The 14,793-nt window shown below is 44.1% G+C and overlaps 2 protein-coding genes across 4 annotated transcripts in view; one reads left to right on the plus strand and one right to left on the minus strand.

Moving 5' to 3' along the window:
* PHACTR2 (phosphatase and actin regulator 2) overlaps positions 1–851 on the minus strand; it is a 132,905-nt gene extending 132,054 nt beyond the window's left edge. For both annotated transcript variants that reach the window (XM_032682591.1, XM_032682594.1), the window contains exon 1: positions 704–851. In XM_032682591.1, the coding sequence (XP_032538482.1) occupies positions 704–848 (145 nt within the window). In that variant the 5' untranslated portion in view covers positions 849–851. The remainder of the gene's footprint in view (positions 1–703) is intronic.
* Positions 852–3,351: 2,500 nt separating this feature from the next.
* On the plus strand, positions 3,352–14,713 carry FUCA2 (alpha-L-fucosidase 2). 2 transcript variants are annotated; one of them, XM_032681806.1, is made up of 7 exons: positions 3,352–3,741; positions 7,233–7,420; positions 9,097–9,436; positions 10,026–10,236; positions 11,588–11,778; positions 12,988–13,096; positions 14,456–14,713. In XM_032681806.1, the coding sequence occupies exons 2-7, from the start codon at positions 7,276–7,278 to the stop codon at positions 14,594–14,596; spliced, it is 1,137 nt and encodes a 378-aa protein (XP_032537697.1). In that variant the 5' UTR covers positions 3,352–3,741; positions 7,233–7,275; the 3' UTR covers positions 14,597–14,713. The 2 variants fall into 2 exon arrangements, with proteins under 2 accessions (XP_032537697.1, XP_032537696.1); XM_032681805.1 differs by lacking the exon at positions 3,352–3,741 and adding an exon at positions 4,024–4,347.
* The last annotated feature ends 80 nt before the right edge of the window (positions 14,714–14,793 follow it).

Below are 14,793 nucleotides of genomic sequence, written 5' to 3' on the forward strand. Positions count from 1 at the left end.
ATGTACTCAGCCCTGTGGAGACCAGAATTTCATTTTCCTTAATGCCTTACCTCAGGAAACAGACTGAGTAAAGCACAGCCCAGAGACTTTGGCCACTTTCAAATATCTGCACTGTAAACTAGGGTCCTCACTTCCTCTCATTTAACACAGCAAAGCTACTCTGAATCCTGCAGGAAGCCTACTCTGTCCCAAACGTCCAGCTTCCACCCCCATATCATCCCATGGGCACTTGCAGTGGTTACCTCCCAAAGGAAGATGGTGGAATACTGACTTACCCATTTTTTTTGCCTCACCTACTAATGAAAATCAAGAAACAGATAAAAGTGCATGGGGTAAAATTCTAACATGCAGCTGAAGTGTAATGTGTGAAGCAGTGGGACGAGAAGTTATGATGTCCTGGCAATACACCCAGAAGCTTTCCTGGAACTCTTCTGCCCTTGCAGTCAAAGATGCTTTGTCAAACGGGTGGGTACCCATGGCATTACCAGGATTCATTTAGGTGTGAGAACACGGGTATGATAAGACAGGAACTTTCTGAACATCATCTTAAGGAGTAAATTAAGCACGTAAAACAGAGACACACACTTTGGCCACCGTGTCCTGGGTCTGGGAGAGCTGGGCAGGGTGTGGAGTAGGATGGTTTTTCCCAAATTCTTTAGTTCAGCTAGGCTCAGAGGTCTCTCCCTCCCTCCCTCCCCCTTACCTGAGCCGCCCACGATGGACCGCAGCAGACAGGTTCTCCGGGAGGAGGAGAAGGAGGAGATGTCGCTTTGGGAGCGGCCGCGGGGACCGGGCAAGGACCAGACGGGCAGCAGTGCTGCCCCGTTGCTCCCCGGCCTCTCAGCCATCGCCGACCGGGAGCCTAGAGTTGCAGGGAGGCAGGGAGGAGAGAAGAGGAGAGAGAGAGGCGGCGAGGGAGGGGACAGGGAAAGTTTGTAGAGGAAGAGCCGCCTCCCTCCTCTGACCGCCCCGCAGGGACGCCGTCGACCTTTTGGGTCTCTGGGAACATAAAATTTGCGTTTGCAGAGGAGCAAAGCGAAGTGGAGGGGTAGGTGCGCGGATGCCCCCATTCCCCGGGGTGTCCTCATGCTCCTCGCTCCCGTCATTTCCAACTCTCGGGGGAAAAAAAAAAAAAAAGAAAAAGAGAGTCAGTTAAAAAGAGCCAAGCAAACCACATTGCCAGTTCTGTTTTGTGTAATAGGGTGCCCTCCCCCCTCGCCCCGCAAAACCAGGAGGTTGCACAAGGCATCGCACCCCTGCAAAAGAGCGAGGAGAGCTCTTTTGATGAGTCAAACATCTCCCCCCTATCTTTCTTAAAGGTTGGGTTGCACGCAAGAGGCTTTACTCCACTAACTCATGGAGGAAGGTACTCTCCTGCCTTTCAAATCAGTCACACAGACTTAAGCAGAAGGAAAATCAAGTTCTGTGCTTTCATTTTCTGGTATTTTACAGAAACACTTTTACAACAAGATGCATCTTTAAAAAGATATTTAATGTTTATACTGCTTTTTACAGGTAAATCATATTATATTCTACCTTGAATAAAATCCTTGCTGTCCTGAAGCCACAATGGCAAAGACAGACAGGACTGCACCCCATATTTTTAATGCATCCAGTGCTGTATTATCCAGCTATCTAACATGAAAGTTGCATTCAGGCTGTATTAAACTACCACAACTACCAACTACCACTCCCCGTGTCTGAATCAAAATCTATCAAGTCTGAAACGTGTCCATGTGAAATTCAGTTTCTGGTTTCTGCTTCCACCCAGGCAAGCAAGTGCCTTCCTCTCAATGCCGAGTCCCACACAGCTCCCCAGGCACAGTGGTTTTGCAGTCTTCCCAGCAGTCACACGATGCAGGCACCCTTCCCTTTGTCCAAGCAATCGATCCAGTACAGGAGTCTCGTATGTCAGCCATTAGTCAGGTCAAAAGGTCTCTTCTGCTCAGCATCTCCCAGAGAATTGCCTTCATTATTCCCTCTCCTTCCCCCTGCTGACAGACTAGCCTGCTCCTTCCTTAGCCACAGAACTTTCCCAGCAGGACTGTGCTATGAGAGGGAGAGGCAGGGGTTTCTCCTGGAAGGGCACAGCAGTGAGCTCCCTGCTTACAGATGCTCCCATGGGAGCCCAGAGGCTCCAGCATCACACAGGTAGGCACACTGTACCCAGGCTTAGAGAGCTTTTTGCAGCTGCTGACACCAGTCTTGTGTTATTCACAAAATCTTACAATGTGCTATTTTTATTATTTACCCTGTGCAGCTTGCATCATTACAGATGTGATTGTACGCTGAAGACTTTCCCCCACTGGAGATTTCAGTGGCTGGGCATGTGTGGGCTAATGACATTTTCTGAACCTGTCTAAGCCTTAATTAGAAGTGTACTCATGACTGCTATATACTGTTTTCCACATTTATTTTTTTTTTAAGTTTAGAAGATGTGATTAAGTTCATTATTGAAATACACAGTTCCTGCTCCAAACCTCATCAAAGTTGATGGCAGGTCAGTGAGCTTTGGGTCAGACACCTGAGGTTTTTTTAAATCATTTTTCCTCCAAACATTTTGAGCCACAGAGCACCTGTAACTTTGTTGTGCTGTTCAGAATGTATGCTTGAAAATTCCCACATTAAGGAGGTGCTCAGTGTCTGCAATCCTTTGGTGTGATCAAAAAGGAGAACATGAAGAAACAGAAAGATAAACTAGAAAAGATACCATAGCAAGTGGTCAAGGCATCTAAAGATTCCTTTTGAGGAGCAAAGTGACATCTAAACGGGTGAAGGCAAAAGAAGACATAAAGTCGGTCAACACTGAATGTAAAAGAGATATGAAGAGGCTCCTATTGTAATATCAAAGTGCTTTTGTAAATCAGAGAAATGTGAACAGTCAGTCAGAAAGAATAATAGCATGGAAGTCACAATGGTTTTTACTTGCCTGTGACTTAATATATTCATCAAGGTATATAAATGAAAATATTACAAAATCATACACATCCTATTTTCACAGCCCTTTAAACATTTTTTGAATTAGATATAACAACTGTGGTTAATAGCTCTGGAAACTGAAGCTCTGTTTCCATAGAACAGCAGTAAAGTATACATCCTTCCCAGCTGGAGAGAGATTAATTCAGTTGCCTCGTCATTCATTTTCAGCTATTCTGATGACATTGCCAAAGACATTTCCATTCGTATTTGCTGATTAAACCAAATTATTTTACAAAGGCTGTCCCATGATGTCTGGTGGCTGAAGCAAAAACACAGAATTCGGGCATCAGGAAGACTAGACAAGCACCACCTCTGGCAACAAATTTGCTGGAAGATGCATCTTTTAACGTACGTGCCTGCCACCCGTTATCCGCATCACAAACGCCAAGTCTCATCTACTGAATCGAGACCACTTCAGCACAGGCCAGTCTAATGATCAAAGAAATATCTCCTTGACAGGCTTTGGGGCACCTCTCTACCCTGGAAGCCACCACGTACAAGTCGGCTGGAAGGAGCTGCAGAGCGATGAATGCTACATGCTGTCCTTCCTGGGAAGGGCAGGGAAACTGAGCCTGTGGACGGAAGCAGGCGGGAAGGGCAAAACCAGCAAGCTGCCGAGGCGGCCTTTGGAGCAGTCTCTGGCTGCAGATCCAAGGCTCAGCCCTGGATCCGGCTGTAGATCCAGCAGACCTCGGCAGGAACTTTCGAGCGAGCGCTGCGGGGAGGCCGGTGCTCCCAGGGGAGGAGCCGCGGGGGCCCGAGGGAAGTACGGCGGGATGCTGGCCGACGGCAGAAGCCAGTTACTTCATTTTCTTAAAACCCTTAAAATCCAGAGGGCAGTCTGTGATCGAGCAGGCAGATAAAGCGGCACCGACGAGGACAAGACCCCGGGCGGCAGGCAGGGAGAGGGAGGTGCACAGGGGCGGCGGTGCCGGCTGAGCGCCGGGCGGGGCACAGCCAGGGCCCGGCACCCGGGGCCGTGCGGACCGGCTGCACTCCGGCCGGCGGGCCACGGGCCCGGCGGGGCGGACGCTGGGGCGGGGACAGCCCGCCTAGCCCCGCCCGTGTCCCCCTTCCACCGGCCTGGCCCGGCCCGGCCGAGCAGCGCCGCGACCCCCGCCCTGCGGAGCCGCCTTTTTCCCGCGGCCGCGCCTCCGCCATGTCGTGGGTGCCCGGCCCCGCCGCGCTGCTGCCGCCGCTGCTGCTGCTGGGGCTGCCCGCGCTCCTGCCGGCGCGGCCCCGCTACGAGCCCACCTGGGGCTCGCTGGACGCGCGGCCGCTGCCCGCCTGGTTTGACGAGGCGAAGTTCGGCGTCTTCATCCACTGGGGCGTGTTCTCGGTGCCCAGCTTCGGCAGCGAGTGGTTCTGGTGAGCTGCGGCGAGCGGTGTCCGGTCGCACCGGAACAGCTGCCGCGGACGGGTCGTGCCAGCGGTCCGAGGGGTTTGCTTCGAAAGCAGCTCCTAGGGCAGGCGGGGATGGATGGGTGTGTCCACCCCAGTACAGCGGAGGTTTGGGTTAGAGCCCCTCTGCAGGCTGACCCTGGAGCTCAGGTGTGTGGGAAGAGGTTTGTGTCCGGCCAAGACCAAGGACTCCATGGCGCCTTTTCGAAGGAAGCACAGTTTGATGTGTTTCTCGTGTGTCCGACCTTCTGCCTGCCCCTGAAACTTGAATACCTTGACTGACGAAACTAAATTAAGGAGAGATCTCACAGAGCTGAGAGATGTGATTTGCTGTTGGTGAAAGAGGTGGTTGGTTGAGTGGCAGGAGATCTCTCCAGGACCACCTTGAAGGGATGGATGAAGGGGTTTTCCCCTGGAGCAGCCTGGTACAGCTGCTGGAGTACTGCGGGGAGTGCAGGAGCCCATTGCTGCCCTTACTTAGCAAGGAGCCTGCCGTTTTCTTGTGCACATTTTGTGCTGTTGATAGTTTTCTTCTCCTTTATTATTGCTATTATTCAGGACTGCTTTCTGCTTAAAAGAGTCCAAGGCTCTGATCCTTCAAGTAATTTTAGTTCAGAGGCTCAGTAAAACCTTTATTTTGTGAGTGTTCACTGTTTCAGGTCCTTTGGCTGTAAGCATATTTCTGCTCTCATCTTTCCATGCTCTACCAAGTACTTCCTGTGTGACTTCAAGTGAGTCACATTATCATTTAAAATATGAAGATAGCAGCTCTGTGGCAGAGCTGTGGTGAACCTTAAATGCAATATTCACAAAACAAACCAATATAGATCTAAACAAACAACTGTTTTCTGACAATATTTGGTTTGTTCAGAGTTATATTCAAGGATTTCAGCAGTTTTTTAAGGCAGACTCCATTTACTAAGAAATTACTTTTGGGGGGGGGGGGGTTGATAGAGCTAGGTTTGGGTTCAAGCCTCAGTCTGAGTGCTGTGATCTGATAGTGGTGCACAGATTCAGGATCAAGCATTTGGTCTTCGTTGTTGTTCTAAAAAGACCTCAAAACTCTCTAATGTAGTTGATGAAGTTGCTTTTTATATTCCTGGAGTCTCTGATCCTTAGGCAAGTGTGGGTGTAGAGCTGCTTCAGGCCTTCTAGCAGCATGTGCAGTCAGACGACTGAGGTCCTTTGTCAGCAGCTGCATGGCATTGGTAAGGATGTTTCTAGAATCTAATCATGTCAGCATGGAAGTGCTCATGTTAGCAAACCACATGACAAAGGAAGAGAAGCAAGGATGTTACCATTTGTTTATGCAATTAGATACTTTGAAATCAGAGGTTGGTTGGGTTTTTTTGGCGGGGTGTTCGTTTGTTTTTGTTTTGTTATTTTCCCTTTTCCTCGTATTCCTTCCCCTCTTCCCCTCCCTTTACCCCTCCATTCTTTCAGTGAGAAAAGCTGTCTTGGCCTCTTTCTTCTGAGTTTTTTCCCTGTTGGCTGTCAGAGGTTGTGTCAGTTTATGATGAAGTCTGGGAAGGTTACAACAATATCTAGACAGTTACTATGTCTTAAAGAACTGAGGTCAGAGTCCAGCTCATGATAGGAGAGAGAAACATACTTCAAATATTTAGATTCTGGCCTGTTTTATTCCTTCACTTACTATCTGTTTTCATGTATGTTCTTGCTAGAACAGGATCTTTGGTGTTTGGCTTCATTCACAGAAAGGTGAATGGTTCCAGACCCTTTTCTCTGTATGTGTTAGCAGTCCCATGGTATGTTGTTCTTAGAAGGTGTCCGGCAATAAGGCTGTTTATGCAGTAAGGGCTGTTGTGTGGTGTTTCTGAAGCTCCTCTTTCATTGCTCCAGTAGGGAAGGGAGCAAGTTGAAAATAAATATTGCTCTATTGGTAATTTATGATCTCTGCTCATGATGAGGGCAAGAGACCAACCTTGAACACAGAGCAGAGCTCCAAGCCCTGCTGTGGACTAGCCCAGTTGGAATAGAGACAATACCAGTCACTGTCTTGGGGAAGCACAGGATAGAAACTGTCCCTGGTTTTGCCAGGTGGAAGGCAAAAAGAGATCATCAGCTTATTTTTCCTTCTAGTTGCTAAATCCAAGTGCCCTGGTAGGTAGATGTGTGCCTGCATGTTAGAGACTGTGACAGAGGTGTATTTTTTTAAGTGTGTGTCAGGTTTTTGTTGCAGGACGTGGCTTCTAGTAGGGTGCCTTTGGTTCAGAGCCTCACCTGTGCAGTGGCTGTAGCGCACTGGTCACAGCTCTCTCCTGCCCTGGGACTGTGGGCATCTGGTCAATCAACTGCATTTGGTTTAGAGGACTTGGGACTGTCAGAAAGGTAAAGCTGCTGGTCCACATGTTTGTAGGTGGGAGGAATTGCAATGTGGGTGGCAGAGCAGAGGTGCCTGATGGCTGAGGTATGAGACCTGAGGAGGATGAGTCATATTTTTTCAGAAAAAGGGCATTTCTCATGCCACATGGGCTGCTTACACGGACTGTCTATGCATGCTCTCTAGTATGGTTTTGGGATTTGGGTACTGACCAAGACTGTCATTTTTCCATTCTCAAAGTGTAGCCGCTTTTTTCATTGCTTCAAATGAAATCCTGGGACCTTTTCAAAGTGGAGTGCTTCAAAGATGTAGAGCATGAACAAATAGGATAGAGAAAAGCAAATCTTTGGTAATTAATACTGTTCTGGAGCAATTTTGTCCTATTGCTAGTGTTGTGTACTTCCGATGCCTCTGCCTCTCAGTGTTAACTCAAATAGGAGCTGATGATTTCAACTCTCTTTTCTTTGTCTAAAAATACATTAGCAGACATGTTTTGTTCTGTATTTTGTAGGTGGTACTGGCAGAAGGAAAAGAGAGAGCCCTATGTGAAATTTATGGAGGCCAATTACCCACCTGGCTTCCGTTATGAAGATTTTGGGCCACTGTTTACAGCAGAATTCTTTGATCCTAACCAGTGGGCAGATATTCTGAAGGCTTCGGGTGCAAAATATGTTGTCTTAACTTCAAAACATCATGAAGGTAAGTGGAAGCTTTGTGAATGTTAGTAATTGTTGCATTTCTGTCAACAGAAGAAAAAAGCAGGTGACTTTCCTGCTTGCTAAGATAGATAGAGAAAGTCAGGCAAGCTTACCTGTCCTACTGCAGCCAAAGAGGAAAAAAACTACCCAAGAAATGTGCAGTCGTTTTCCTGACTGAGGTCATGGGGCTTGCATAGGAGGAACAATAAATTGTGCCACTGTTTTTTTGCTGTGGGTGAGACAGCCTGAAGTGGTGGTGGCAGCTGAGCTTCCTGCAGTAGCCACAGTGCAATTTATTGCTGAAAGAACCATAAAAGTGAACTCTGCACTCTTTAACATATGGAGAGCTGCTGTATGCAGGCACTTAATGAGCTCTATAGGTTTCTGTAAGGAATTTAGGGGTATGTTCTGGGAGTCAACTTCAGAGTTAGGAAGGTTCACAAGGTATAGCTTTTCCTGATATAGCTCACAGAGGCCAAAACCTTGAACTGGGTCTGTAGCTTTACAGGCACAATTGATTTTTAGCACTGTAGTTGTAAGGTGCTTTGCAGAGAAAAATAAAGAGAAAGAAAGTGGCTGGAAGGAAATCTGGTATCAAATAAAGTATAATAGGATGCAATATGACAAGTACAGCTAATGAATGTTTTTGGTGTTTGGGGAGATGTGGGTTCAAGACTGGCAACTTGTGACTTGTAAATTTTTATCTCAGCTCTGATACACATAAATTTTGATTTTGATGATGCCTGTGGTGAAATTCCCAAGAATCTTCAAAAGAATAGTGATTCATTTAGTCTGTCCTGTAGCCTTGGGCATGAATTTTTAGCTTGTTTGTCTAGTCGATACAATTGTGTATATTCAGTTCACAAAAATGTCACAAGATTTATTAGGCAGTGAGTCTAAAGCAGTTTGAAGGTGAGAGTGTAGCTTGTCTGGCAGTGGTCTGAGTCTGCAGTGCAGTAGTATTTTAAGTGCTTGTGCTAGGATTGCTGGATGTCTGAAATGTCAAATCCCTCCTGACTCCTGATATTTAATGTTGATATTTTAAAATCTGTTTCAGGAGTTTTTGCACTCTGCTTATATGCGTGTACTGAGTAGTTGATTGAGCTGCTATAAATACCAAGACAAATGAAAAGTGAACATTTGCATAAGAGGGAAACAGAAGAGAGAAGAGTCTTTGAATGCAAATGATAGCTTGTGCTTACTGCAGCTGAGAGTTTTATCTTCCAGTAGTTGTGTATTTACAGTTCACATTGATACTTTCTTCAAAAACGTATATGCCTCAAAAGCTGCTGTATTTTTGGTTAATTTCATAGAATTATAGAATAGTTTGTGTTGGAAGGGGCCTTAAAGATCATCTAGTTAATTTAATTGGGACATATGAATGAAGTGAATAACTAAAGAGAGGGAATAATTATCCTAAGCAGTACAGAACTGCTTAGGATACGTGTTTGTACAGAAAAATACATAAACATATCTGGCATGGTATTCTGATGTCATGACTATTATAATCTGTTTATGCACAATGATAGGCACAGTTTATACCACAATAACAATATTATTACAAATATAATTTTTATTATTTTTTGCAACACACTTCCAAACCACTTTCCAGAAAGAGGAACTATAACTTCCCCTCTTCTTCTTCTCCTTCTTATCCTTCAATTTTTCTCTTTTCAGGCTTTACTTTGTGGGGGTCCAAATATTCTTGGAACTGGAATGCTGTTGATGTGGGACCGAAGCGGGATCTTGTTGCTGAACTAGCAGCATCTGTTAGAAACAGGACTGACTTGCATTTCGGGTTATACCATTCCCTGTTTGAATGGTTTAATCCTCTCTTCCTTGAGGATGCCACCAATGTCTTTAAGACAAGAAAGTTTCCAACCAGTAAATCATTACCAGAACTCTATGAAATTGTGACCAAGTACCAGCCAGAAATAATTTGGTCTGATGGGAATGGAAATGCTCCAGATACTTACTGGAACAGCACTGGTTTCTTGGCTTGGCTGTATAATGACAGGTACATAATAATACTGCCTTAGCACCCTATCTAAAATTCTGCTCTCTGTCTATAGTTTGTTTCACTTTATTTTATGGAATCTGTTACCTCTGCTTTAGAGGACTTAACAAAATATTCATTTTCCTGAAATACAGAATTCAGATCTTCCCTCAAATTATCAAAGCTTGCTTTAGAAAAAGACTGTTACATATTTTTGGAACACATTTGCAAATTAATCAGTTAAGGTGGTATTGTATAATCACAGCCTTTCCTAAATATTTTCTGCTGCACAGAAACAGAATAGAAGGACAGTTTGAGAATATGGGTACATCGTTTTCGTTGTAGACTGAACATCTGGCAGTGGATGTGAAATGCAGGTTGTTTTCTGGCAGAGCTCCTACAAAAGCCTGCAGCATATTTCTTAAGAAATGCCCATCTGGACCTTTTATTAGGAAAGGATGAGAACAGAATTCCTCACATTGCACTTAATCTGTAAATGAGTAGTACAGAAGTCATCCAAAATGTTAGTGTCTGGGAGGGGTGCGTGTGGGAAGGGCTGGCTGTGACTGCGTTTTACAGAACAAAAATAATAAAATCTCTCTCTTTCCAGCCCAGTCCGAGACACAGTTGTAACCAATGACCGCTGGGGAGTTGGCAGCATCTGTACCCACGGCGGCTACTACACCTGCAGTGACCGGTACAACCCCGGTCACCTCCTGCCTCACAAGTGGGAGAACTGTATGACCATCGACAGGAGGTCCTGGGGGTACCGCAGGGATGCGCAGCTCAGCGACTACCTCACCATCGAGGACTTGGTGAAGGTACAGTGGGGCAGAGGAGTTGCCCGCAACTTCCGATTCTCTCTCCTAGTTTTTATATCAAGCAGTGTGACATTTCTGTCGTGTACTTGTCTCTATCTAAAAAGTATTCTTTTAACTGAATAATGAATCGATGAAATAATAAACCATTTTGTTCATTTGCAGCCTAACACTGACAGGATGGAATGTCCTTGTAATTCTTACTGATTTTATAGAAATTACTAAGGGAAAGGTTTATCTAGTAGAAATTCAGTGAGTTTCTTAGAAACCATTTCTGCTATGAGTATCTGGCCGAGGATTGATCTGGACAGTCTCATAATTACCTTTTCCACTAAGTTTTTCTGGTAACTGCACCTTTAAGTTGATGAGAAGCAGACAGTTGCAGTTTCACAGCTCCTGGTTAGGAACTCCTGATTGAAGGCTACATCTTTTCCCCTTTACAGCTAGTTTATGACTCAATAGTCATTTTACCTTGTAGCAAGAAACTTTCTGTACAGACATACAGGTAAACATTAGCTGGTCATAGTAGAATATTGATTCCCTTTGTTAGTCTAATATATTAAAAAAGATGTGAAGCTTAGGAAAACTGAATGAAAGAAAGATGATCAGCCTTTCAGAAAAATGCATTTAATTGCAAAATTCAGCTAGCGAGGGGGAGATTGATTGTTATTGTTGCTTGATCTAAATCTGTTTCTAGTACTGTCCTTGCAAAAGACAATTACAAACCGAAGTAACCTCTTTTCAGAAGCAAAAGGTTTGAATTCATTCAGCAACTTGTCTCCAGCTGTGTTTCTCTGATTTGTGCATCTCAGTCCATGATCTCTGGAGGGCAGTGTGGATGTGAACACAAATTTTACAGACTCTGTAGAAGGCTTCCTGGTGTTTTACAGATGTGTCTGTAAAATAGGGAGAGCATCAAACAGAGGAAGAACAGAAGAAGTTGCTTCTCTAAGCTTCAGTAAAGATGAAGTGGCAATTGTTAGCCTTACTCTACTTTGGTGCAAAGAAATCATCTGTCTGTTCTATCAGTAAAACCCTCATGACATTCTTGCAGCAGTAAAAATGTTAAAAATGTGTAGGATCTGATTCTAATGTAGATTCAGCCAGATATATTGGTGCAAGAACATATTTTGGGCTTTTTTCTGATGTAAAGCTTGTCATCAGAGCTTTGTTTTACAGGAGCTTAAATTTTATTTTGACTGTTGGGATGAACCCCGTAAGTCTCAACGTGCAGCAGTAACATAACTCATTTGGTTCATAGTTCTGAAGCAGCGTGGCAGACTTTAGAAAGTACTTCAGATGTGTGATTTCATTAGTCATAATCATATGCTCTGTGTGTTGAAAAACATTTCAGCAACTTGTAGAAACAGTGGCTTGTGGGGGAAATCTCTTGATGAATATCGGGCCCACTCACGATGGTCGCATCGCTGTTATATTCGAGGAGCGCCTGAGGCAGATGGGTGCTTGGCTGGAGGTCAATGGAGAGGCCATCTATGGAACAAAACCATGGAGAGCACAGAACGACTCGGTCACACCAGAAGTGTGGTAAGGTTACTGAATCAAAGTGTAAAGCAGCACCAATGTATGTGAAACTTTGAAATTCCTAATGACTTGATGCTACAGAAGTCACCATCTTAGTTTGTATGTGGTGAAGAAATTAATCCCTTTGTCAGTTTAAGTAACTGCACACAGAAGTATGTATAAAGCTGTAGGTAGAGACTGTAGTTTGGGGATGATGCTAAGGCTGAAGGGAAGACTGCAAACATTTCCTTAGTGATCTTGTGCTTCTTAGTATAGTTGGCAACAGAAACAAAGAATATACAAATCTGGAAATATAAAATTGCTATGAAGTGTCAATCTGTAGAAAGGAATACTTGATGTCACTTGATGATTAAAGAGAAAAAAGGGAGAGGAAGAAACTAGAAACCAGTCTAGCACATTCTGCATTTTTTTAAGGTAAAAATGCATGGGAAAATAACAGCAATTGTTTGGTCACTAAATACAGCCGGTCTCTGGACTCCTCAGCCTTTGTGACTTGTAGCTGCTGTAATGCCTTAATGATCCATCAGGGTTTTGGTCTTGTCCCTTTTCTCTGTCTCAGTGGGCCTTTTTACTCCTGTTCCCAGTAAAATTTGGCCATCTGGCTCTAGCCAGGAGATGCTGAACTGCTGACTGTTTAGTAAAATCACTTTCAAGAGCAATAAAAAGATGTAACTAAATGAAGGAAGGAGGAAGGTATGTTTCGGGGGTATGCCATAAGATTTCCAATGGCAATAGTGCAGATAGTATATGCTGAAAATAATATTTTCAAAAACTAGCTATGCAAGGTGGAAGCTCTATTGTTGCACATACTTGTTAAATTTTTTTAGTCTGTATGTCGGTTTATAGATGTGAATTAGCACGTTTTTCTGAATATAACCTACAATTCTCTGTTAAGGATTCCCCTTCTGCAAGTATCTCCTTCCTATATGGCTGAGCAGCAGAGAGTTACATGTGTACTAAAGTTACTACAGATGTTTACCTCTGAATTCAGCTAATAGTTTTCATTACCTCTAGTTTGTTGGAACACGTTTTCAAGGAGCAGTACTTTATTAAAGGGTTTAAATCATCTGAAAAGGTGGTTATGTGCGTGAAAATGTAACTAATGCTGACTTTTCAAATCTGTTTTTCTAATCTTGAAACACTCTTATGTAGCACTTCAGAAAATTTACCTGGAAAAACTGACGTGCATTTCTGTTCCCCATTTCCAACCAGGTACACTTTCAGCCCTAAAGAAGGGACAGTCAGTGCTGTCTTCCTGAACTGGCCAGTCTCTGGGATTCTGGAACTTGGTGAGCCACAGGCTAAGCTTGGAGAAACACAGGTAAAAGACAGCACACACACACATACACATGCCCTTCCCTCTAGGATTTGTCATGTTCCATCATGTTTATTTAAGTTTCTGGCATCTTTAGGAATGCATAGCTCTTAGGACAGAGTATGTTGGAAGAGATCCAGCAAAATATTTGTTTTAGTTCTCAGACCTCCTTGTTGTAGTGCTTCCAGTGGGATGTTTCTTCTCCAGCTAACCAAGTTAGACTGAGATGTTGCTGGGATATGTTTTAGCTTGCAAACTAAGAATCATGAAGAGGCCAAGTAGCAGGGAGAAAACTGTGCTGCTTCTCCTGTTTCCTGTGTAGAGACTAACTTGGCATGACTTTGCTTTATAAGTAGCTGTCCTCACTTTGGTGACTTTGGTGATACTGGTGCAGTTGTTTCAAGTTGAAGCCTTGCACAGAGGGAATGCACACAGTGTTTTTTTGTTGGCCAGGGAGGCTAAAAATAAGTCAGTGTGACCCTAGATGTTCATCTTACACCAAGTGGAGGTCAGAAATTGAGGACACTGATGCCACACCTACTCTAGAAAGAAGTATGGCACAATGGAAGCAGAAGTTGGTATCAACTCTATGCATTTAAGAGGGAGATTCACTTTGGCTTAGCTCTGTTCTGGTCTCATGCACTTCATGTCCATTAGCTGCTGAAATGCATTAGAACTGCTTCTGGTCTAGTTCCATATGAAAATAGTCTAATAGGTGCCAAGATAGCTCTGTGATAAGGAAGAAAGAGTAATTTCAAAAGTAATGGAGATGCATCTTGACTTTTGGAGATGCAGCTAGACTCCACGTGCACAAGAGAGTACTGTTCCTCAGTGGTAGAGACTGGGCTTCAGCTGCTCCAGCATGCCACCAGCTGCCTAAGAAGGAGTGTCACCATAAACCTGTTTGTGTGTTTTTAGTGGGAGGGGGTTATTCAGGTCAGCTTTTTTGAGGTACCTGGCTGCACTCTGTAAGAAACAGTGATACTCTTTCAAGACTACAAGTTCCACCATGGGAAGCAGGCATTTCAGAAATAGGTGATACAAAGCTCTGTACTGTAGCACCTAGATCCCTTCTTAGACCTCAGTCCCATCCCAAATACTTCTGAAAGGTGCTTGTTTACCTTCTACAGCCGTAAGTACCTCTCAAGACCCAACATGACTGGCTTTATTACTTGTACTTCCATTTCTACATTGCAAGTATTTTTCCATTACCTTTAATAATTATCACTCATTTGGTTGGTAAGTGGCATTTAAGGATAATTGGTTAGAAAGGTAGCTATAGATCAATATTTATTTTGTCAATATTGCAATTATATGCACTTTGAAAAGGCATTGTTTTAATCATAGTGTATGTTTCTATCTTAGGTAAAGCTGGCTGGCTACAAGGAACTGCTGAAATGGGTTGCACTGGGAGAAAAGGGACTGATTGTAGCTCTACCTCAATTAACTCCTAAGCAATTGCCGTGCCAGTGGGGCTGGACTTTACAACTGACTGCCATAAAATGAGCCATACTCTGCTGGAGCCCTGGCTAGCAGGGAATGCTGATGTTTTGCTGTTTCTCATCACTGGTTTTGAACTTACTTGCCTGTAAAAACACCAATAAATTCACTTTTTTTATGAAAGGTAGGCTGTTATAAAGGAATGGAACAAACTTCACATGAAGTCTACCATTAGACAGTTGATCCTCTGAATATATTTTTGC

Source organism: Chiroxiphia lanceolata, chromosome 3 (assembly GCF_009829145.1).
Source record: "Chiroxiphia lanceolata isolate bChiLan1 chromosome 3, bChiLan1.pri, whole genome shotgun sequence".
Lineage (NCBI taxonomy): Eukaryota > Metazoa > Chordata > Aves > Passeriformes > Pipridae > Chiroxiphia > Chiroxiphia lanceolata.

What these genes read in the sequence shown, in the direction of transcription:
- FUCA2 (XM_032681805.1), top strand. Translation starts at nt 4,139, where the DNA reads ATGTCGTGGGTGCCCGGCCCCGCCGCGCTGCTGCCGCCGCTGCTGCTG. An exon ending in AACTTCAAAACATCATGAAG is followed by an intron (nt 7,421 to 9,096) that starts GTAAGTGGAAGC and finishes TTCTCTTTTCAG; the next exon opens with GCTTTACTTTGTGGGGGTCC. An exon ending in CCATCGAGGACTTGGTGAAG is followed by an intron (nt 10,237 to 11,587) that starts GTACAGTGGGGC and finishes AAAACATTTCAG; the next exon opens with CAACTTGTAGAAACAGTGGC.